Here is a 24,281-nt window from a genome sequence, read left to right on the forward strand (position 1 = left end):
TTTACTTTCCTGATTTCTGTTGCACTGGTGTCACCATCAACACTAAACCTGCGTGATGGTCTCACCAGAGTCTACGCAGCTTGCCAGCGAAGTGTTAGACTCAGCTTTTTTTGCCAGTGGCAAGGGAGCCAAACACCAATTGTTAGCAGATTAACCCGCTAATTTAAGTGGTAAAGGCTTTGGTAGAGGCTTTATTGGTCTGACTTTGCTAAATTGCATGGGCAAAAAAATAAAAAATGCTTCAGCTACTAGTGGCTGTGTTGCGGGGGGTGGCAAAGAATAAGAAGCAATGGATTACTGTAAATCTGTTACTCGCAGTTTTAGTGTTGCTGTAAAAACGATGAAGTTCTCCTCTGCCAGGAAGAAAATTGTTCCCCAAATAGGGCTTTACTCCTATAGCTAAAACTCACACTTGATCTGGACCATTACCACATTATGATGAATTGCTCCTTAGCATGAGGCACACCTCTGGTTATAAATGTCCATAAAATCCACTCATAAGCTGTCAGTTGTCCTACTAACAGACCGACAATGATTCCTTATCTTGTGGTTTTGTCTTCTGTAAAATATCTCTGGACTTTTTAAGTCCAATGCTGAGGCTGTCGATAGTCACTGCTGCCACCCTCTAGTTTAGTGGGGAACTGCTTGTTCCACTAAATACCCTTATCTCACAATTTCAGGGAATCTTTTAAAAAAAAATCCTATGTCTAGATTATGATGCTGATCATCCCAAAAACATTAGTGGATTGTTTCTTGGCATTGGGCAAATATCTGATAAAAATTTAAATGAAGTACATCTATAACTTTTATAGTCATCCTGTACACAGACAGACAAACAAACGCACAAAGTCTCCTAAAAACCTATTCTACTTGGAAGTGGTAATAATAATAATTATTATTATTATAGAACAGAAGGATAAAATGACATGATAAACATTTTACAGGGCATTTTGAATGCACTTATATCAAAGCGGTACAGAGAGAGGTAAAACAATTAAAAGGTTCAAAATTAAAATTTATTTTAAAAGATTAAAACCCAATCTTAACAAGAAAACATCTCATTTGGGCCACGAGTTAGACTGAGATTCTGGTTTGTATGTCTGAAATGATTCAGTTTGATTTCTGCATGATGTTACAAAACAAAGCAGATTATCTGAGGTGGCGCCTCAGATAATCTGCTTGTCCAGGTAACCTCGATCCTCCCATTGTATGACATTTTTTCACCTGTCACTCTCTCAGGTGACGCTTATCCCCACCCATGACACAGAGGTGACCCGTGACTGGTACCAGCAGACTCACGAGAGGCAACAGGATCTCAACATCATGGTCCTGGCTTCCAGCAGCACCGTCGTAATGCAGGACGAGTCTTTTCCAGCCTGCAAGATTGAGTTTTAAGATCTCCTTCACCTCTCCTCTGCCCATCCTTCTAGCCTCCTTGCTGTAGATCTTTTCTGATTAATCTTTTCTGTATCCTGATATGCAACCTGATGTGTCTCTGCTCTACCCAGATTGTTTGGTAAAGCAGGGACAGATTTGGGGAACTTTTTTTCAGTGTTTTTGTTTTTTTAAAGCTTAGTGTGGCTATTGCCACACTAATCCTATAGGTACTTTGCAGCTAGTTAATAATCATTGCTGTGTTTACTGTGCTGTAGCCCTGAACCTTTTCACATTTAGTCATGTTACAACCACAAACTTCCTGTGTTTTTTCCCCCCCAATCTTCTCTGTAAAATAGCTCAAACTCACTTAGAAAGAATAGAAAGTGTCTTTGAATATCAGTTTAAAGGTGTGGCCAGTAGATTTAGGTATGAACTTTAACTAGGCCATTGTATCACATGACTATAGTTTGAGCTAAATCATTCGAATTGTGGCTCCAGTTGTGTGTTTATTGTTGTCCTGCCTAAAGTTGAACCTTTACTTGTTTTTAAATCCATCAATCTATTTAATAACTCTGACCAGCCTCACTCTACTGAAGAGAAACACCCCACAGCATTATGCTGCCACCACCATTAGGTGATTTTTGAAGATGGGTGCACTGGATTTAATTTAGGGGTATTTGAGCATAGAAGACTAAATATTGATGCAATACCCACTTTCTGATTTAATTTATTTAAAAAAATGAAAAGGCAGTATATATATAATTTAGCTTAAACTAAACAACTACACACAATGTGTTTTCCTATTCCAATAAATTAATTCCAAATAAAATATGTTAAAGTCCTGCAATGGACTGGTGAACTGTCCAGGGTGTACCCCGCCTCTCGCCCGTAGACAGCTGGAGATAGGCACCAGCACCCCTCGCACCCCAATTGGGACAAGCGTGTCAGATAATGGATGGATGGATATGTTGAAGTTTGTGGTTGGCATGTGACAAAGGTGGAAAACTTTGAGGGATATGGTTACTTTTACCATTGTGTCAATTATCAGTCATAATTGTTTTTTTTTACTCTCTGGGTGATCTCAGTAACACAATTCTAAATTATTGACATCAGCAGTTCTCAAACCTTTCAGCTTCCCGTCAACAAGGCAGCTGTGACATAACCTTACATTTTCTGGCTGAATAAAACAAAAATTAATTTTGGGGCAATAATATATAACCAACAAAAAAATCCATCCTCCAATTTCCATCACCTAAAGTAAGATAAAGACCCAATTTTTGGGGAAAAAACTGCCTTTAGATTAAAAAAAGGAACCAGTGAATCTTATTCATCAAGCTTAAAAATAAAATATGTCCTTATTTTGCCGTTTGCTCTGTTAAAACCGTGATATTGTTTAGTTTTTGGCCTCCTGGTATCATATAAAAGCATAGAAAAGTAGATCCCAGCCTTCCTTTTAGAGTATATTTGTTGTAGAAATGGGAACGTTAATAAACCTGTATTGTACTGATTTCTGATATTTCTACTGTTCTCTGAAACAAGTGAGACCTTCCTTGCTGTTGGCTGTTTTTTCTTACAGTGGAGCACCCTATACCCATCTCTGTGGTCTTTGATGTACTTTTCCAGTTAGTAGATTATTGCAGAAATCATGCAGAGAGATGAAAGCAGTGAAAACCCCCTTTTTTAAAATCATAATATTCTGAAATAACACATTAGAAGAACCTCATTCAGTGAGAATGCTGTTGCAGAATGAAGAATGTACTCCGCTACAACAAGGACATGTGGCCGCGAGCTTTGATTGTGTTAAAGAAGACGATGGCTGTTTTGGCTGATGTGAGATTTTCACCCCACATGTGCCTTTCTGTCCTGCTGTTCTGGAAGGGAAAAACTACATTAACCATTGGTTTGTAGAGGCTCATCAAGCCCTACTCTGCTGCTTCTCATCTGTTGTTGAGAATGGGTCAGAGATGTATGAAACGAGTGTAATACGGCTCTTTTAAAGCGCCAATTATAGAAGCACAAGGCTTACCAGTGAGCAAAGCTGAAATCAGTTACGGACTTTTCAGATTTAGCAACCTAAGTTTGACCTGAAAACATGCACCAATCCTCTTTACAAGTCATATTTACTTAATCAATTCTTCTTTCTATAAATCAGAGGAATCCTACGATCAACCTACAATCTAACAAATCAAAGGACCAACAAATCTATTGTTTTTGCAGCTGTTGCTGTTTCAACTGCAGCCATTTCAGCTCATATACAGATGCATGTTCAAAAGCTGCATGCAGAGAAAGAGGGCACTCTTTAAAAATGCAGCTTGCTTGGGGTGCAAAAACCTGATTGGCATGAATGTAAAGATGCAGATCATACCTTTACATCCTCCGCTGAGGATTTGGATCTCCTGGTTGCCTTGGGTACCATGCATCACATGACACGCTGATTGCATTGGAACACGTCATTTCCATCCGTAGGCCTACACTGCACTGAAATTGGTATTAAGATTTATAATTCTGCTCAGATAAACAGGGTCAGTGTTAGCTGTACCGCCTGGTCAGTCAGTCTACGTTCCTTAGATATTGTAGAAAACAAAAAACTCACTTAAAGCACAAACTGCCAGACATGAGGTGCTTTCTATACTCATGATGACACATTTCTATCTGTTATTCATATCTATCGGCAACCATACAGTACACACACTCAGCTGACTGTTGCGTTTAAAAACCTGAAATAACAGCTTTTTTTGGATCGACCCCAGCTTGTTCGTGCATGCGTACTTTTTGAGTTCACCTGTATTGACATGAAACTGACTCGTTATTGAAATGCTACGTCAAACGATGTGGTTTTGAGAAGCTAAAACTGTTGAGTTTGGAGGACGCACATGTAACCTGGCTTTGCTGTGTGACAAAGAAAGCCATTTTTCTCACTCCTTCCTGCTTCATAGTTCTTCTGTCATCTCTTAATTTAAGTGCAATATTCTCTTTATCTCTATCTAAATGCTTATAAAGGTGAAATATAAGTAAGATTTATTGTTGGAAGGGAAAAGGTGTGTTCAAGACCAATAAAAAAGTCATTTACTGAAAAAATGTCTCCCCCTTCTTTCCGTTTTGTATGACTGCAACTTTATTTTTTCTTTTCCTTTCACCAACAAGGTTGCAAAACCTAAGACTAATGGTTTAATCAGAGAGAGATATTTAGGCATTTTTTATTAACCGATCATTATTATTTGCTATGAATCTTTCATTCAAATCCATAAAAGGTACTTTATGACCTTGTATACTGTATTACATAATAAATGTTTAAAGGTATTTATTTTACTTATTTGTCTTTTTACTTTGCAAAAAGAAATAGCCTTTCTCAGCCTTTGTGTAATGTGCTAACAACACTAACTATGCAACAAACTTTCTGTTTAATAAAGAAACGGCCAAATAAAAGATTATGCAATAGTTATTATAAACATATCTGTACACAATGGAAGAATAGTGCATTGTGGGGAAATCTTTTCAGCAGAGCTAACAATGCTACAAACCTCATTATCACCAAAGACAAATACTGGATAAAATAATCGCATACATGTGAAACAAAAGCTGAATAAAGAATACTTTTCTAAATGTATACACTACAGAAGTTACAGAAACTATATATACTGAAAAAGAAAAATGTTTAAGTAATGCAGCAGATAACAATCACACTTAAATCAGAGCAAAGGTTTCCAATCACTGCCGGTTGAATCATCAAGCACCAGTGTTTCAGTTTAATGAGTAAAATCCTCACAGGGAGGGTTAAATATTGCAACTTAAAGTTGTTTAATGAGCTGATGAATCTTTTTAAAATCATATTGGAAAAAATTAGGTAACTTTGACTGTTAATACCATATCTGACAGTGCTTTTTCTGAAACTATTACTTCATTTTTCCCACATCAGATAGTTTTTAAATCCACCAATATCAGATTCTAATTACCTTGTGTCTCACTTTTTTAATTAGTACAGGATCATATTTGCTAGATTCATGAGAGGAGTGGATAGGAATAGTTTAAAACTGTAATAAATACTATAACATAAAATCCATAAAATAACAGCACAATTGCAATTGAAGACAAGTCTGATGGTTTATTTGAGTAAATTGACCAAAAAGCTTACTCACAATCATACTGGTGCCTTTTTTATCTGTACACAGTCAAGTAAGGTCACAGACTCAGTTTGCATTTCTTTTCTACAGGTTATCAAAATGTACCTTGATAGCACAGTGTGGGATGCACTTGAATAGCTTCTGAAGCATAGGTGCTTTCTCATGCAGATATGTGCTACAAAACTGCTCCGCAAAATAAAAAGCACATTGAATGTAAAATGCCCTCCTTTGTGTTCTGTGATGAAATTAGACTTAAATGTGTTTTTAGCAAAAAAATACACATCCTCAAAGCAGCATACAGCATGAAACTATGAATAGACAATATAGTTAAATATCTAATATGCAGGTTTTTAAAAATACAGATTTTACTTTTTAAAATCCTCTTCTAAAATAAATCTTTCTGCGTAAATTAAATCTTCACTGAAGGATTAAGGACTTTGGCGATCATCAGCACACACACGTCTGACCTTAAGACTGAACATTGACACTGATGAGGATTTGACTACTAATGTATGGGCTTTTTATTTTAAGATAAACATTCTCAGAAACTCTGCAACCAATAGCAGCTGAACCACCATCCACATAAAAAAAACTCAGTCAGAAACAAGCAGAGCTGCCCTGAAACCAGAGAAACATAATGAATGTTACAGACAACGTAACAGCTGGCGCTCTTAAGGGTTAAACATCATCGCTGCGGCTCTAGAAGACAAGACAGCACAGGAATATGCTCAGCTCATAACATACAAGGTAAAGCTGCTTCAATCTGCATCTCTACAGCACAGAAGAAAGATCAAACATGTTAAAAACAAATGAAAATATGACAAATCTTACATTCTCCCAGTTCTCTGCGGTTTTTAAAATCACTTTTAGTTTTTCAAGATTTTTCCATCACCTTTACTACTTCCCTCCTCAGTTAAGTTTTTTTTTTCACCCTACAGACACCAAAATGATCAGAGGGCTTTGAAAGAAAAAAAAAAAAAATCTGTAACAGATGGGTTGAAACGAAAGTCAGATACTGACTTAGGATCAGTCAGTTGAGGCTCTACGGTGTAACAAATTAATCTAAACTGTCCCGTTTCAGCTCTGCTGCAGAGGAGATGACGGAAGCAGCTGTTCAGGGCTCTGCTGGCTGAACAGCTTCTGTGTCCTGAGGTGCCTCTGGGTGGGGGACGTGTTCTGGACTGTCTGTCCACAGCTCCATGGACTCCTGTGTGTCAAAGAACTCGTCTGGCCCCTCCGGGGATTGAGGCGTCTGGGAGCTGGACCCAGCCTCACTGCTGCTCTCCCTGAGCTCCAGGAGCACCGGCAAAGACCCAGGGAGGCAGTAACCCTCCATCCGACCCAGATTGAGCTCTGCTAAAGCCATGCAGGGAGATCTCTGGGCTGGATCTGAGATCAGACCACTAGATGGGTCTAAAGGGATGGAAGAAACCTCCTGGCTGTCCACAGGGAGTCCAGGATTGTCAGGCTGCTTTTCAGAACCACCACCGGCTTCAGCGTCTTCCTCTGGGGAATTGTTTGGAGTCAGGGGGACTTCGGTGGGGGTTAAACCAGTGGATGATGTGTCGATTGTAGCTGGTGGCAGGGTGGAAACATTCTGAGAGGAATGGGTTTCCTCACTGCTCTGGGGGGTGAGGGACACCTTTTCGCTAAAGCTGAACCGTGGTGAAGTATCAGCTGTGGTGGGGGAGGATGGTCCAGCGCTGGAAACCGTGCTGGATGGACCGCTGCTGTCTGTGGGGACAGAAAATAAATGAAGAAAGAAAAGCAGTTTAAACGCCTCTAGTTCTGGTTGAATCATAAACAAAACTTTGACATTTTCTAATTCTCCTTTTAGAGATACTTTAACTTCTGTGAAATGTAGATATATGCACAGTAGAGGTTGGCCAGAATAAGATATCCTATTCTATATGTTTTTATCATTGCTATCAGGCAGGTGAATATCCACTATCAGGGAGAAATAAAGTAACTATCTATGATGCTTTATTTCCCCACAGAGATTTATTTGTTAGGTTATAGCCTTATTCCAAATTGAGGAATTTTTAGGAAAGAAGAGAATTTTATAAACTTTCGAAAAAGGCTGCAAGAAGAAAATGTGGAAAAATGTGAATCACAGTTCAAACTTCTGGATCCGCTGTAAGAGTTTAGTCATATATGGAAAGTGAAATTGACATCACCATATGAAGCACTTTTATGGCACATGGCAGGTTTTCCTGGGTCAAAGATTTAACAGGAAAAGAAACAGGCTACAACCATCTAAGCAATGAGTTTCTATGAAAGAAAAATCTAAATTAGATCGCAGCTTAATACAATGATGTTAAAAGAATAACACCTTGAGGAAGGACCCTGCAATACTCACACCAAGGAGGTCTGTCAGAGCGAGATCGGAGGGACATGGAGGAAGAGAGGACCCTCTGAGGGATGTAAGAGTCCACTGATGGCTGATTGTGTGCACCCAACATGGCTGACAGAGCTGCAGAGAGACAGAAGGACGGGAAATGTAACTTTACAAAGAAACCTTTACTCTCTGAGCAAACAAACATGAGGTTTCTTACCTCTGGAGGTTCTGGTGTGTGGATCCCCGGCGCTCTCGCAAACGCTGGTGAGGAACTCGTTAACCTGTTTGAGAGACAGCGAGTTGTGCAGCGTTTCCAGAGGATAGATGGAGGGCACCATAGAGCAGCCTTCAAAACCTGTGGCAGAGGAGACACATGAAGCCCGCAGGCACATCAGCGGAAATCCTACCTTCAGGCAAAAAGGTGACACCCATCACCAACAAGTCCAACAGTCCCGCCCTCCCACCCCTTCCAAACGGTGCTTTGAAAATCTGCTGCTGTTTCAGGACGCACTCTAACCCTCTGCGATCTCCTGCCATCCTGTTCTGTTTATTTGCACACAGGCAAGTTGCAAAAACCATGCTGAACGCCCAGAAAGATGGACACCACAACAAAGATGTCTCAATCTATTTGCAAAAGCAAGCAGATCTCCCAAAAATAAAAGAAAGAAAAATAAAAAAAACAAACATCTGCTTTTTCAATCAATCCCTTAACTCTGATACTGCAGCCGGAAAAGCAGCCCCGAGCAGTCAAAGCTCCTCCAACAACACGCTCTCCAAGCCGGTTAGTTCACAACCAAGCTGCATTTAACCAGAGCCGTTCCTCAAACCACAGCCTGAACAACCTGAAGGGAATTGTGCTTTTAACTGTGCAAGTGTTCGCCACAAAGACAGCAAACAAGCAGGAGACACATGCTGGTTAGGGTCAGGAAAGAAGAGCGACTGGCATTCAGAGCAGCTGTGGTCATGTTGGGTAAAACTCTACTGAGCATGTTCCTTTCTGAATCTGGAAAGAGCAACAGTATGAAAACAGGAGGGGCTCAGACAAACTGTCGAGCAGCAGCATGTTCGGTCGTTCAAGCACGTAAACATCCATATATTACCACCCACTGCAGTAGGATACAATGTAGTTTGTGCTTCTGGACAAGATGATCTCTGCACTTCATCTTGTCTTTTTGATACATATAAATCTAAAGCTAATTTAATATTATGAGGAAGATAAACTCAGTATATAAAGGCTCATATGAAAAAAATGTATACTCAAAATAAAATTACAGCTAAAATTAGAAACAGACCGGTTTTAGATCAAATCTGATCTGATCCAAGGTTGAATGCAATGATTAGGACACTAGCAGATACAAAGTTCCTAATCCTTGTCTCAACCTGAAGGTTGCTCATTTTGTTGGTAGCTACTATAAGATTGCCCAATACTGCTAGTTTGCATATCTTTAGACTTCTGGATAAAAAAGTAACTTCTAAAAAAAATCACTTCTTTGCATAAAAGGTCAGACAACTAAATAAACAATGTGTGTAATGTAGATGAGGATAAACGTGTTAGCTGCGATTCAACTAGTTTTTCCATAAGAACAAACGGGTTCTAGTGAAGATCCAACATTTTTTCGTGAAGTTAAATCCAAACAAACCATGAGGAACATCTGAATTTATCCTGCTTTATGACTTTGGAGAAGTTTCTTCTAAAGGTTTATAAAAGTATTCATCCCCGTCTAAACTTTTGGTATATGGCCACGTTGGAACAGAGGAACTAATACTTCAGTAATATCAAACGACCATCAGAAAGAAATTACTTTGAATAAACAGAGCTCTGCGAGACTTTCAAAGAATTTGGTTTGTGTTCATTTAGAACGGTGCTAAATGAAGGTTAGCAGTGTTCATTTTAAACATGAACGCTGCTAACTGTTACCCCGAAATCCCATATCCTCTGTCAGCGCCCCCGCTCCGTTCTAGACCGTCTGTGCAAAGCCTACAGCCTCCGCTGTTCCTCCCGTCTTTCTCCACTCAAACTTCCTCGGAGCTCGGGGAGAGCATGCGCGATAATATTATTCTATTGTAATCTATTGTTACTATATTTTGATTTGACAAGCCGGATATTCTCGCTGTTCTTTTTCTTGTTTGGTGCGGTTGTTATTGCGGATCTTGACCTGGCCGGAGTAGAGCAAAAAATAGCTGGGCTCCGTATTTTGACATAGACAGACGGAGAAGACGTACGTGGAAGTATGTGCAGAGCAGTAGCGGTGAATGTGGAACAGTTCCCATTGATTAACATGACAGACAATTACTCTGTACGAAGTACATGAGCAGGGCAGAACGGAGCACTGACGGAGTATGTGGAATATGGGGGTTAAGCTGATTTATGGAGGCAGATGGTTCACTAGAGTTTTTTTTCATGGGCAGTAAAATATACACTAAACCTCTAAAGTCTGTTAAAAAAGCAAGGAAAACCATATTCCACTATTATCTGTATTAATTCCATCTTCCTTAACTTTTATGTTCCTGTTTTCTGATTTTAAGACGTGGAAATAATCAACAGGGCGTGGAAGGCTCTGTATTTTTAAATGCCTCTTTTACCACAGTTACATGGATTAACAAAGCACCAGATATTCTGAAACCAGTCCGCTACTGGAACAGAAATCAGTGAAGGAACGGTTAAAGTCAGGCAAAATTTCAGAAGGCCTTAAAAAGTATCAGTCAGGTTCACCCAGAAAAAAAAAAACGTATAAAAAGATATGAATTAAAGGAGTGATACAGAGATAAATTATATATTCTGCAATTAGAATATCTTATTTTCAAAAGTCTTGTTTGGGCCGAAAATTTTAATTTTTTTATTTTTTAAACTTTCAGTTGGAAAATGTTTATAAATGAACTGAGTTTAATGTTGTAACGTTTTCCTGTCATGTTAAATAATTTATATTTCAAAATTTTTGACACCACTGTAACATAATCTGTAATTTTATAGGAAAAGGAAGAAAGAAAATGTCTAATCCAGAGGATGGGAAAACTTGTGTGGCAGAGTTGAGGGACGACTTCCTTGAATTTGATCAGAAGTCCCAAACAGCTCACACCACTACAGCTTGCAGTCTGCATAACCACAGAAACAGGCAGGCATGCAGAAACATCAGGAGGCAAAGCATGAGAGTCAACCACAGAGCAGGCACAGTCCCAACTAAACCGCGAGCAGTGGTTAATCTGAGCATGAGGCTGGGGTATGGAGGGCGGGGCCAGGGGCTGACCGTGGAGGCACTCTAGGGGGTCCTGGCCGGAGACGAGCCAGTTTCGGAAGAGGCGGAGGTGGTAGGAGCACTGGTGGAGGTGGTGGGCCAGCGTGTGGTCCAGAGGGAGCAGGCGGCGGCCTGAGCTGAGGTCGGTGGATAAAAACCTCAACAACTGGGCCACATGGTGTTCCTCCAAGGGCTCTGAGGAAGAAGAGGGAGAGCGAGTGGACAGGGCAGTGGACCAGTGGGGGTGGGGAGGAGTACAGAAGACAAGATACAAAAGGTTTGATGCTCAGGGAGAGAGAGAGAAGAGGTCTGGAGTACAACACAGATGAGAAGGGGAACAAGAGCTTTGAGAGGAAAGCAGGTTTAGACAGACAGGAGGAAGGAGACGTATAGTGCACCATGTGTGTGAGGGGTGTGCTATCATTAAAGGCAGAAGCTGTCAACAGCCAACGATCAGAGAAAGCAGCAAATCATCCAAGAGTTTCCAGCATTAAGTAAAGCTGATAGCAAGGCACAGAAAACAAGACCAACACATCGCTCCTCTGCAGCCTCTGAACAAAAAGGCACAACTAAGAATAAGAGCGACCCAATGAGAAGCAAAAACCACGAGGGAGCGAGAGACAAGGCACCTGCAGCCGCCTAATCAGTGAAGCCCAAACTTCCCAGGGTTATTACAAACGTGCAGATTGATTGTTTCTAAACTGCCTGATGCCACCTTGTTAATAAAATACGGCTACTGAGAATGTTAATACCAGCACAAACCAGCAAACCCAATCATGGGTGTACCTGACGAAGTGAACAAGCGAGACGAAGACGATGCAATGGTGGACGAGTCATCCTGTGTCCCTGCGGTGAATGATACGTCAGTAATAACAGGATAACAACCTGGAAATTTTCTGGGTTACCTGCACAGGCCGCTTAATAACCCTGCTCATGCTTATAAAACCTCTTCCCTTTATACAAAATAATCCCCAGGTACTTAAATAAAGGCCCTCCCCATCCCATCACCCAGGAAACAACCACATTAGACATGAGTAACTGAAAATATTTATGCTGTTTTGTCCTAGAAATATGGTGTTTCACAGCAACATGTGTAACAAAATGAGAAGCATAAAGAGAGCAGAAAACTGATCATGGTTTGACAGGACAAGGAATTAAATTTAACCCTTCTCCTGGATGAAAACTACTGATTCCGACTAAAGGAACCAAGCTCCTATCCAAATAGGACCAGAGGTTTAAGACAACTGATGACGTTAAGCTGAGCTCACAAGACCAGAGGAGAAGGGTTAAATCCTCTGAAATGCCTGAAGCCATGACAACAAGTGGGATTTCAATCCAAGTACTTTGTGCAGACACACACAAACACATTACGCAACAATGAATAATCAGGTAATGGTAGAAGATGTGATGTATGTAGGATGTTACACAGGGTTCCCGTGCATTAGTCTAAGATGTTTGGTTGAGGCAAATCAAGAAACCAGTGACATTTTTTAAATGTTAAGATGTGTAATAAAGCTTTCGCTCTTAGTTACACATTGGTTTTAAACAAACGAACAAAAAAAAACTACTACTGAATTTACTGGTCAAAGTGAAGCCAACTGAGACCAGGGAAACTTCTTCCATGAGGATCAGTGTGTCAAAGGTTTAGGTCAGGGGTTTCAAACACCAATCTTGCAACTTTTCAATGCATTTCTATTTCCACACACCTGAATGAAATGGCCGACTTGTTACTAGGTCTCTGCAAAGTTTGGTGACGCACTGAAGAGGTCATCCTGTCATTTAATTTAGGTGTGGCTTAGTAGGGATTCATTGAAATGTTGTGGGGCAATGGCTTCTGAGGACTGGCCTTTGGAGACCCCTGGTTAGAATGAACAATGCTGCACTGCGGGCTGAGGGCATCAGGTTGGACAGACATTTTCAGGTTTTGTTTTTCTTCTGATTGGTGACGTATTTACGCCCTAGGGCGGAAGAATCTTTAGCCGTAGACTCTTGTTAAAACTTGTACATGTGCAGTGGCTCCTCTGCAATGCAAAAGGACAGGACAGCTCGGGGAGCAGGATAACTGTGCCCTGAGCTAGCAGATACTGTCATCAAAGTCGTAGTGAGGCTGATTAATAGATCGAGTTGCGGAAGTGAAATCCTTTAAAGCAAACCTGGAGGTGAAACCGTTTGGATGTGACCAGCCGTACATCAAAATTAATCAGCAGTCCCAAGACAGATGGAGACGGTACAATCTGGCTTTTTCCAAGACCCAGTTTAGCTACAAGGTTTGACTAACTAAATGCAGTGAGGCTAACGCTTTATTCTGCTTTCCCAGCCTCATTTTTCAAGAAAAGGAAAAGAACAATGGACAATCTGGGATTCACATGGAATAGAATATAATATATATAGTGTACCTAAGAAATAGTTTTTATATATTAAAAAAGTAAAGCTCAGTCAATGGCTGAACTGAATGTTTGCTATATAGCAATTTTTCTATAAAAAAATGCCCAATAAGTGTATGTTTGTTGAAAAGGTCTAATTGAATCAATCATTTACTGATTAGTACATTTTTCAAGAGATTAGCTAGCCGAGATGAATATCAGTCCTTTACATGAAGAATGAAGCTAACAAAGAAGTCAACATATTAAACAGTTTTACCGTTAAACAAATGATGGAATTCCTCAACGATTAAGATCACAATAATACATGAGACTGCAAACAGTTGGTTTTCTTATAAAAGTCTTTTCATACACTATGACATTACGATTTTTTTTAAACCAGTAGTTCATCCTGGTTGCATACAAAGGTCTTCAGATGAATTGTTACCTGGTAGATAATTTTATTTCATTTATGTGCCTTAGACTTTGTTTTTTCTCAATCTGTTAGTGAGCAAATACCTTTTGTATTAACTATAAACAGCATAGAGAGACAGATATCGCAATATCACGTGTGGTGCAATAAAGAAACAAGGAGCATTAGACATATACTATGTCTAAGAAAATGGAGGCAAACAAGTCAGTGATCCCTACCAGTCAGTGATCCCTACCAGAACTTTGAAAAGAGGTAAAGTCCAAGATCAGGTGTTTGATGCAAGGAGATGTAAGACCTGCCAATTAGGCAGGTCTTACATGGCCTTACTAAAACTGATCATAATTACTGTAATGTGACGCTTAAGCTCTTAGTTATAGCTCTTAGTTATAAAAGAGTTTATATAGTATGTAATGGCTACGATATTCATTATTGTTTATGCTTTCAACAATGTATATGTCTACTGATTGCTCCTGATGGGAAAAAAATATATATATCTTCAAGGTCAAAAAGGACTAAGCTAACACTATCATGATGAACACTGCTGTATATTGTTTTACAGATGTGCTTGAAAGTTTACCTACCCATCCATTAAAAAAAAAATATATATATAAATTCATACTATCAATTAAAATAACACAAAACTGAAAAAAAGTAATAATAAAAAATACTAACTTATCACATTAACATTAAGTGAAATTAAATATTTTATTAAACTGTCCAAAGACAAGTTTAAGTACCTTGTTCATGAACAGTGAACTATGAAATCTGTCATTTTTCTGTAATAATCACAAAATGTTCAGTCAGACATCTGTGATTGCCAGAAAGTGTTGTTCAGGAGCCCCATCAGGCATTCATTCATACATACACACTCAAAACCAATGTCATGATTTCCATTTTTTTAATCATTTTGACTTATTATTGCTATTGTCAATTTCAAATTATTTAAGTGGCAGATTATTTTTTTCTGTCTTTATTGGAAATGTATGCAAACCATCAAGCACAACTGTATGTTTTGGGTGTTTTTCTTTAAGTCATAGTACATGACAAAGGGGTCTTTCTGCAACCTGTGAGACACGATTTGTCTTAAATGTAAAATGACCAACACAATTTTAGAATTGTGATTTTTTCTTAAATGCACATAATTATCCAAAACTACAATTTAATAGTAAAAAAAATCCCTCTAGAAAGCATTTCCTTTATGTATTCAGCAAAAAATAAACTAATAGTCTTAAAGAGGCATGATGGAGTTTTCTAATAAAACCACCACCTGTGGCCAAAACACAGAACTGCAGTACTTATCTGCACGTTCTGGTGGCTGGCACTGCTTTTGTTGTTTTTACTTTTTTTTGTGTTCAAACCTTACAAATGGTTGGCTCTGGTATCTGAGCTGAGCTGGATGCCAGGCAGTTCTAAATATCCAAAAAATCCATTCTGAATATAACATTTTGAGTGTTTCCAATGTTTGACCGCTTCAACATTGAGGCACTTGACTTCTTTTTTTCCCCCAGCTTTTATTGTCTTTACACGGTTTCAAATACAGAGCAACGAAATGAACTCTCTGCATTTAATCCATTCCATTTGGGGAGCAGGGGACCACCATTGTGCTGCGCCCGGGAGCAGTGTGGGTTTAAAGGTCTTTGCTCAGGGATCCAGAGTGGCAGTCCGTGGGAATGGGGCTTAAACTCAAAACCTCAGGATTCCAAGCTCTATGCCCTAAACACTAGGCTACCACTCCCCACCATATCCGCTGTTCAGCATGGGAACTTCTGACCCAAAATAAATTCAAGAAATTAGGCTACAGGCGTATAGATGCATTGGCACTAAACTTCTGAGGCATCTGTCTGGCCGTCAAACATTGTTTTAGTTGTAAAGGGTCAAATAAAAAATATATTTTAAAGATATTTTTCAGTAAAAACTCAAAATTGTCTCTAACTTTTGGCCACTAGGGGCGCTAGACCTGTAACTGCCTGCAGTTTGTTTTGACTGAACATCCAAAAATAATAAAGATATATGACTGTATAATCAGAGAAAAGTGTTAACTTGTCAGGCTAATAAAGTTGCAAAAAGAAAATGGCTTCTACATCCGGCTTCTTCTTTCAGTCTGCGCCAACGGAAAAACTCCTTTCCAAGATCGACTCTTGTTTATCCTCAATCACGAACCTTTCATCGAAACCAATCGCAATCATGGACCCAGGCATGCCTTCACAAAGAGCCACCATCTCAAAACAGAACACAGAGCACGTGAAGGTGTCGCAGCCATAGAGGCGGAGGGAATTGTCCCGAAGAAGGGTTTTATTAGCTCGCCAGTTTGGCAATATATTGGTTACAGCAAGTCAGAGAAACCGAACCACAGGGATTTATAAAAATTTGCAGGGAGCTGGTAAAAACAAAGTCTGGTAACACAACCAACTTGTTTGATCATCTCAGCCGCACACACCCAATGGAGAACGACCTTTGTCGCCCCCGGCGCGGTTCCACATTGTCGGAGAAATCTTTAGGAACTTCTGCCAAAACAAAGCAGGCAAAGCAAGCTAAACTGGGCTTCTTAAAGTGTCCAAGTGGCATGAGGACATCACTCCTGCAGTAACATGCTTCACAGCGATGGATATGCTGCCGTTGTCTGCAGTTGCAAAACCTGTCTTCAAACAGCTGCTCACCACTCTTGATCCGCAATACGAAGTTCTGGGCCGCAATTTTTTCTCCAACTCAGCGCTCCCTAATTTGTACAATGAGTGCAGAGAATCAGTGCAAAAGGACTGGCAATCTGTGTCTTACTACGCCACAACATCTGACCTCTGGTCAAGTCACACATCCGAGCCTTACCTCAACCTTGCAATTAACTTTCATAGACAGAGAATGGAACCTGAGAAGTAAGTGTCAAGGGAACCTTTAGATAATTATCGATATCGATCAATACGCATTTTTTTGTATCGATATAGTATTTTCTATATCGTCCAGCGATACATAAACATTTTTTCATTTTTGAGAACAAATATTTTCCTGAAAAAATAAAGGAGTCGCTGAGTTAATTTATTGAAGTCGGAATGCATTATTGCTGGAAGGACTGCTGCAAAGGTGGATTTAAAAAAAAACAAAAATAAATTACATATTACAGAAAGTTTACATATTTCAAATGTTACTATAGTAATATAGTAATGTGTTTTGACTCATTTATACCCTTATACCTTTACCCTAAACCTAAGTCCCTATTAACAACCTGTACGGAAACCTATATTTTTTTGTTTCTTTCCTTAAGAAAAAAAACAAACAAACATTGCTGATTTTACAAACAACTGTCCATTATTTACATGCAACAAGTGAAAGCAATAACTCTCTCAAGAGTAGTCTAAGAAAAAATTCAGATGAAATGAGCCATTATCATTCCTCAGGAACCTGAAAAGATAACCAACAGCAACAGTTGGGGAAAATATTCCCACTAACTCCAAATGGAGTAACAAGACTTTCTCTGCATGACCTGAGCACTAAACAGGTGGTTAGTAAAGGTTACCATTTGTTAAAAATATAACCTTTGGAAAATTTGTTGACATTCTGAACATTTGTTCAATAGGCTTAAGATGAATGAAGGATTAGTGGGAACCCTGGTTTGAAAGCGAACATCGGTGTTAAAAAAAATTAAGAGTCCAAAGCGAATGAAAAAAATAATGAGAAAAATTAGGTAGAAAAATTAACGGAAACCTGAAAATGCTTGAAGGCGTGTGGAATAAAGAAAAAAAGGAGAAAAAAAATACCCAAAGTAGAGAAAAAGAAAATTCGAAGGCATGCCAGACAAAGGGAGGAGCAGTGGAAAAATACTTGAAAGAAGCAGACGTACCATTAGTCGGATGCTTTGCAAACGACACAGAAAATCGTTTTACTGCCGGCATAGACAACAACTCTGAGGAAATAAAAAAATAATAAAAAAAATTCACTAGAGTTACCATGAACCAAAAAACAACTGACATGCATCATGTTGTGTAACTCCCTGGGCTATCCTAGTGTGCACGGAAAGAAACAACTGACCAACACCTACAGCCATGTGTGACGAAAGGATCAGAACTAGTTCCGGTTTCAGACGAAGGTTTCATTTAAAACATGCGTGATGTTTGAAGATGTTTATTATGGGTGTGAGCTGAGAGATCAATGGAACATCTTCAGATGAAGTGAGATGAAACCATTTTAACTCGTAGAATTAACAACATAAAAGATAAATAGCTATATATACATATATAAAAAATAAAAAAAATCAATAAGTCAATGAGATCGCCCTCCTCTGCTCAAACCATAAAAAGCCTAACAACACCACTCAGGTACTCAGACTATGGTGCTAAAGACTTATAAAAACATCTGTCCAGGATCAAACAGCTAATCTGTGGAAAAATGATGAATGAATCCAAAACTAGGTTTTGGGAACATGCACTAGCGTGTCATATCACAGTGGGGATGCACAGGCTGAGATAGGCTGAATCCTTTCATTTCTGAAAGCGAGGTCTAACAAGATGGATGACAGAGACTCACAGTGAGCTAATGTGAGAGAATCAGGAGGATGGAGGCTGGAGAGACCCAGCATGGTCCCACACTGACACCTACTGGACAACAAACATCTATACCAGCAACACAGTCATAACTGAGCAGGAAGCTAAAGAAGGTCATGTTTTATTTGTTTACCAACATGAATCTTCTTTGACCTTCATATTTCTCTTCTGTCCTGGAGATCCGTGTCATGCACCTTTTAGATAGGCCTCGGCTTTAACACACCTTTGTGAAATAATCAGGTCATTAGCTACACTTTGGAGAAATTGACTGCCTGCTGAAAAGGCATTTGATTCAGGTGTGTGGAAGCAGGGACACTTTTAAAAAGTTGCAGGACACCAGATCTCCAGTACTGGACTAGAGGAACCCTGTTATACAGTATCATAAAAAACCCCAACAACATGTAAGATAAATACATGTTGCGATGGGTTCCAGATATTTTCATAGATCTACCTCTAGAGTATTGGGCTGGGCGGTATGTCAGCTTTAAATCCCCAAAAAAGATCCAGACAAATGCAACTAAGAGGATAAGGAAAAACCTGAAGGTAATTTAGAATGACTGAAGAAAAAGACCACCAGGCCATTTAAAAAGGAGAGCAAGAAAGTTGGGCTTCCAAGGTCTAAAAATCATTACCATACTGCTTTACTTATATTTATTTTAGCACACATTTCATGTTTTTTATACTCAAATGTTTCCGACAATACATTTACATACACACAAACACACACACACACATTTAGTTACATTTATATAAACACATACATATACACATGTATATATATATATATATATATATATACACACACACATATGTATATATATACATATGTACATACATATACACACATGCTTTACCACTTTTTTCTAAATGCTTTAGCACTTTTATGTGAGATGCAAAAGGAGGTACATCTTCCAAAAACGGACCCCTTTTGTATTGTCAGCCCACAGAATATCCTTTAAAAGGGGTTCATTTAGTTATTTTTTCATGAGATGGGCAATTTGACTGATAGACGTCATTGTCCTTGTTTCCAGGGTTTCCTCTACAATTAACTATGACAATCAAATGGGGGGGCACTCCCAAATAGACACTGTGACCTTCAAGAAGATCATGTCGGAAGTAAATCATTATTTGTCTATACAAATTATAAGCCTATAGTACCGAAATTAATGCCGGACCATATCAGAAGCTATTTCTGTCTCATTGTGGTCATTCCTCAACAATTATCTGGCCTGTGTCACTGATTCAGACACTCTGAGTCAAGGCTGGTGAAATCGCTCCAATCAGTAAATGTTAAAGTATGAACAGCAAAGCCCTACTTAAGACTTTAAATAACTAAGAAACCTACACCAGAATCCCCTAGACTGCAGTGGTACTGTACTAGGTCTGAGTCAGTTAGTACCAAAGAGGAAATTTTAATCTCAGAACCAATGGTCCTGCTTTCAGGGCCAACCTAACCAAAATTGGCTCTGACAGCCCAGTAAAATAAGATGCTGCCAATTTCATAAAAATAAATGACAAGGAAGTGTGTTCACTTCATAAGTTATCATTCACAGGTACTAATGCTTTTCAGTAAGATAAGATCAAAATATTTGAGGTGTTGTGTGATCTTATAATAACTGACAGTGTTGGTTATTACAAAAATCTATATTAATCAAAATTGGAATATCAGGCTTTCTAAAGCTCTGGAATCAGTGATCAGCCAGAAACCTGCAGTCGGTGCACCCCTACATGCAATATTGAATAATTCAAACTTAGGTTTTCTGGGTAGTCTTCAAACGCTTGTTTATTTAAAACATTATCCGGACAATAGTTTTCTGTAGATCAGAATTTTAACAATGCAGCTGTAAGTGAACAACAGTCTTCCACATTTTTTACTGACCAACACTGACCTGCAGTAGGCTTGACCTTGGGCCTAATGAACAACAGAGTGTACAGCTTTTATACAAATATGTGGCTGTAGGGAGAAACCGTGAACCTATGACCTGCAGCGCACATTAAGAAAACGCAAGTACATGCTACACCTTTCCTTCATATATCCTATGTTGTGTGGAATCCAGTGCAGCTGCTACATGCCGCCCATTCCATACCTATAGATAATTACCCATAATAGTATTAATACCCAGGAGGCTCCCACCACATGACCAAATAACCACAGCAACAGCGTTCAGTGAGAAAAAAAAAAAAAAAAAAAAAAGATTCAGGGATGTAAGATAAAGTTACTATTAGTGCCAGAAGTGGAGGCAGAACAAAATCCATTTTGGCACGTATTCTGTTAGTATAAGTAACAATTCCTAAAAATTGTGTGGCTTAAGTTAACAAATCTCAGTAAGAATGAAAACATAAATTCATTTTATGCTTCTCAGTGCACAATGCACATTTTCATCTACATTTGAAAAGGAAAAAAAAAGGAAATTATTCTTTTTAATTTAAACTTGATTTGTGTTGTTTCCATTTGAGACATGTTACGATATTTTATAAGGCTAGATGTGGTTCAGTTTAATGACAGGTTTAAACCATGAGTGAAGTCAGGATTCAGTGTATTTTGATGAGCTTTTGAATTTAGATTGTTATGTTCGATCAATAAGGTTTTCGTGGCTGCAGTTAGTCATTGTGGCAGGTCAAAACTTTGTGCGAATATCTGCAGACTGTCACAAAATGTTCATGTTTGTACATCTTGAGTTGTGGTAGAAACATTATGGTGCAAGATGTTAGGTGCAAAACCACGGTTCATACATGAGGCCTCTGAGGTAGTGTTAGGCAACCCTCTGTTTCTGTTCTCAGGATTTGGTCCCTTTATAATGAGAGCCTGCTAATGCTTCAACATAATATCAATCGATAGCTGAGGCATGATACTATCTGCATGTTTTAATGTGACTAACAACTTCTGTCAAAGTTTAACAATTTAAAGTCAATAAAACAGTTTAATACACTTCTTATTGTTTTTGTTGTTAAGAGGTATCTTTATGAACAATGATGTGTTAATGCAATCATCTCAGGTATATTTAGCACCACGGTGATAGTACCGGTATGCCAGCATGTCTTCTTGAACCTAGGGCTATGGGAACAGGAATCGGTACAGAACATGCACACAACACAATACAGTGCAGAGAATCGGATTAAGAACAATATCCCTGATATGGCCAGGGTGTATAACATTAAGTGCTTGAAACACACTAACAAAAAGTTAAGGTCGAAAGTATAGAAAACACTTTACAGAATGTGACGCTCTGCTCTACGGCTTGTGTGCTTTCTGTAAGGACCGAGAAGACATGAGGTGTTTATGGCAATCTGCTGAGGTAACACTGATTATTTACAATTGGAACTATTGCTGAATGGCAGCTCATAGATCAGCTCAATGTTTTGGGTTTTCAGTTTTTATTCTGCATGATTCTCAGAAAAAGCAGCTTTCAGTTTTTAAACTAATCAAATGTTTTGTTCTCTACAACTCTGGAATTTACCAATCAAATATATCTGCCTTGCTATCTACTAATTTAGTGCTGCTAAATGAGCAGAGAGAGAGAGTGATTTACTGTCTGCTTTTCGCGTTCAATTTTGTTACAAATAAATAAAAAAACAATAATCATTTTGCATTTACTTTTTTTTTTGCTGTTAAAGAGAGCCTTCATGGAAATGTGGACCTCAAAATGCAGGTAACTATGAAATATTTGACACTTCTAGGTACAGAAAAATATTACCACCAGGGAATTACGTGATATAGAAATAAAGCAAACAATCAATCAATCATGTACACCAATTCACTGAAACATCTTATAATTAACGCAGTCCATGAAAATCTTAGCTCAGTATAGAGTGACGGAACATGGAGCTGTGAATGTGGGTCCAAAACATGGCCCCACACTCTAAACACTGTATTAATTCATGCACACACCAGTTCCTTATGTAGAGGTCACCTTAACAGCAACAATGTTACACTGCTACAAAGTACCGACATAACCCTAAATTAAATATTATTTAATTGATATGAGGTGAAATTGATATGTTAAAGATCAATGCAGGAAAACTGCATGTTTAACTAACCTAAATAAACCTGAATCATTCCTTATTATTTTATATCCCACAAACCAATTTAGCAGATATTTTTATTCTGATTGATGGACCAATAAACCAGAATTATAGAGCCTGTATCTTGAGTCAGGCTATCCAGTTTCAAAAGTGTATGCACATTATGGTGTGCTTAAACATAACAGAGAAAATAGTGAAACTTTAATTGCTGTATGTTTTAAATCTTATTTAAGGTGGCATATTAAAGTGTCTAAACAAAACAAACATATTCTTTCCAACAGGACAAGCAGGAAATGATGAGCTTCAATGTTCCTGTCATATCGCCCAGCCCTACTATACACATGTTCCAGGTTTAACTTAAAACTTGACAAATTGCAAAATGGAATCAGTGCAAAGACGACGTGGAAATGACATGATTGTGATGAATGAGGATTTATTGATGAAGTTTCATGCATTCCCAGGAAAATAAATAGGCTAAAGCTAAGTTTTAATAAACAATATCAACTGCAGATGTGAAGTATGGATTCTATATTAACGTGCAACTGTAGAGCGTCTAATCTAATTGTAAATCCACTTTTCCAAACAGGCCCACACTTATGATTTTCCAGGTTTCTAGGCTACCTCAATACAATCAGGCCCCTTGAGTGAGTTTTTTGTGTTATAAAAGTCAATGACATGTACTGAAGTCCTAACTTCTCCAGAGGTCTGTGCACAAACCGCAGAAAAGAAAAACTATTTTAAAGTAATGAGGAGGGTAAGATGGTGACAAAAGTGAAACAGAAAAAAAAAGGTTTACCACAAAATCCAAATAAAAAAACTGATGAACATGTATGGCTATGTATTGAAACATGTCCAGATGAATTTAAATAACACTTCGCTCTACAACTTAAGAACCTAGATTTTACTTTAAATTTCCCGTCTAAAATTATTGTGTGCGATATTTTCCGATTTGGGACCTGGAGGAGGTGTTTAACTGATCTACTGCTGGCCTGTGCTGGTTTGTGAAGGAGCGCGGCGGTCTCAGACACGTACCATCTTTGTAGGACAGACTGCCGGTGGAGAATTTTTTGCGGTGTGCACGTGCGTAGTCCTGCAGGTTAGGTGCACTAGAGGAGCCACCTAGGACGGTGGTGCTGAAGAGTCCGGCACACTGAGAGCCTGCGAGGGGTTGCGGGAGGAGGGAGTGGGGGGTGTTGGTTAGTCACCGCAATAAAACATGCCCCTATTCATACAGCTTACAAACAAGAGGGGCAGAAAAACAGAGAAAGAAGACAAAGGCAGAAAGAGACAAGCAGAAGTAAAGACTCAGAGGTGACCAATTTAACCATTTACCTTGTTTCCTTACAACAAGGTTGGAAATGTGGTTTAACACCCCCAGAGGTAGGGACAGAGTTTGAAGATTAATTTGATTTTTCAAATGAAGTAAATACAACATTATATAACATACTGCACTGTTTAATTATTAACTCAAACAATAAGGAAAGCCAGAAACTGTTAGTGAAACAGAGGAAGCTCCTTCCAGCCACTTTTAGAGACACCTTCAGCAGTAGGACCTCTCAGTGTTTGTTTTCACCTCATCTCTCATGGAGAAACGTTGGTCAGCTCTTCTTTTATAGCTTTGCTTATTGTGTTTTCAATGTATATTGCACAGATACCTGACAGGATTTTCAGAGACAGAGGTCTGAACTTTGACAGGAGAATTTTCATCAGTTCTGTAGTTGATTGGCTTGTGTGGGGTGTTTTGTCCTGTGACCTAATTCATACTAAACTAGAAAACAAACATAAATATATATATATATATATATATATATATATATATATATATATATATATATATATATATATATATATATATATATATATA

At 38.7% G+C, this 24,281-nt stretch overlaps 1 protein-coding gene across 8 annotated transcripts in view; it reads right to left on the minus strand.

The window, feature by feature from the left end:
• Positions 1-4,795: 4,795 nt before the first annotated feature.
• Positions 4,796-24,281, minus strand: part of ppip5k1 (diphosphoinositol pentakisphosphate kinase 1) — a 45,182-nt gene continuing 25,696 nt past the window's right edge. For 2 of the 8 annotated variants that reach the window (XM_015384814.1, XM_015384812.1), the window contains exons 26-32: positions 23,450-23,575; positions 17,695-17,757; positions 11,856-11,915; positions 11,082-11,264; positions 8,054-8,191; positions 7,858-7,971; positions 4,797-7,232 (exon numbers count right to left, since the gene is read on the minus strand). In XM_015384814.1, coding sequence (XP_015240300.1) covers positions 6,613-7,232; positions 7,858-7,971; positions 8,054-8,191; positions 11,082-11,264; positions 11,856-11,915; positions 17,695-17,757; positions 23,450-23,575 — 1,304 coding nt within the window. In that variant the 3' untranslated portion in view covers positions 4,797-6,612. Of the gene's footprint in view, positions 7,233-7,857; positions 7,972-8,053; positions 8,192-11,081; positions 11,265-11,855; positions 11,916-17,694; positions 17,758-23,449; positions 23,576-24,281 lie in introns of all 8 variants that reach the window. The other 6 variants (XM_015384820.1, XM_015384815.1, XM_015384813.1 and 3 more) reach the window with 5 other exon arrangements.

Source organism: Cyprinodon variegatus, unplaced genomic scaffold (assembly GCF_000732505.1).
Source record: "Cyprinodon variegatus isolate N-32 unplaced genomic scaffold, C_variegatus-1.0 Scaffold324, whole genome shotgun sequence".
Taxonomy (NCBI): domain Eukaryota; kingdom Metazoa; phylum Chordata; class Actinopteri; order Cyprinodontiformes; family Cyprinodontidae; genus Cyprinodon; species Cyprinodon variegatus.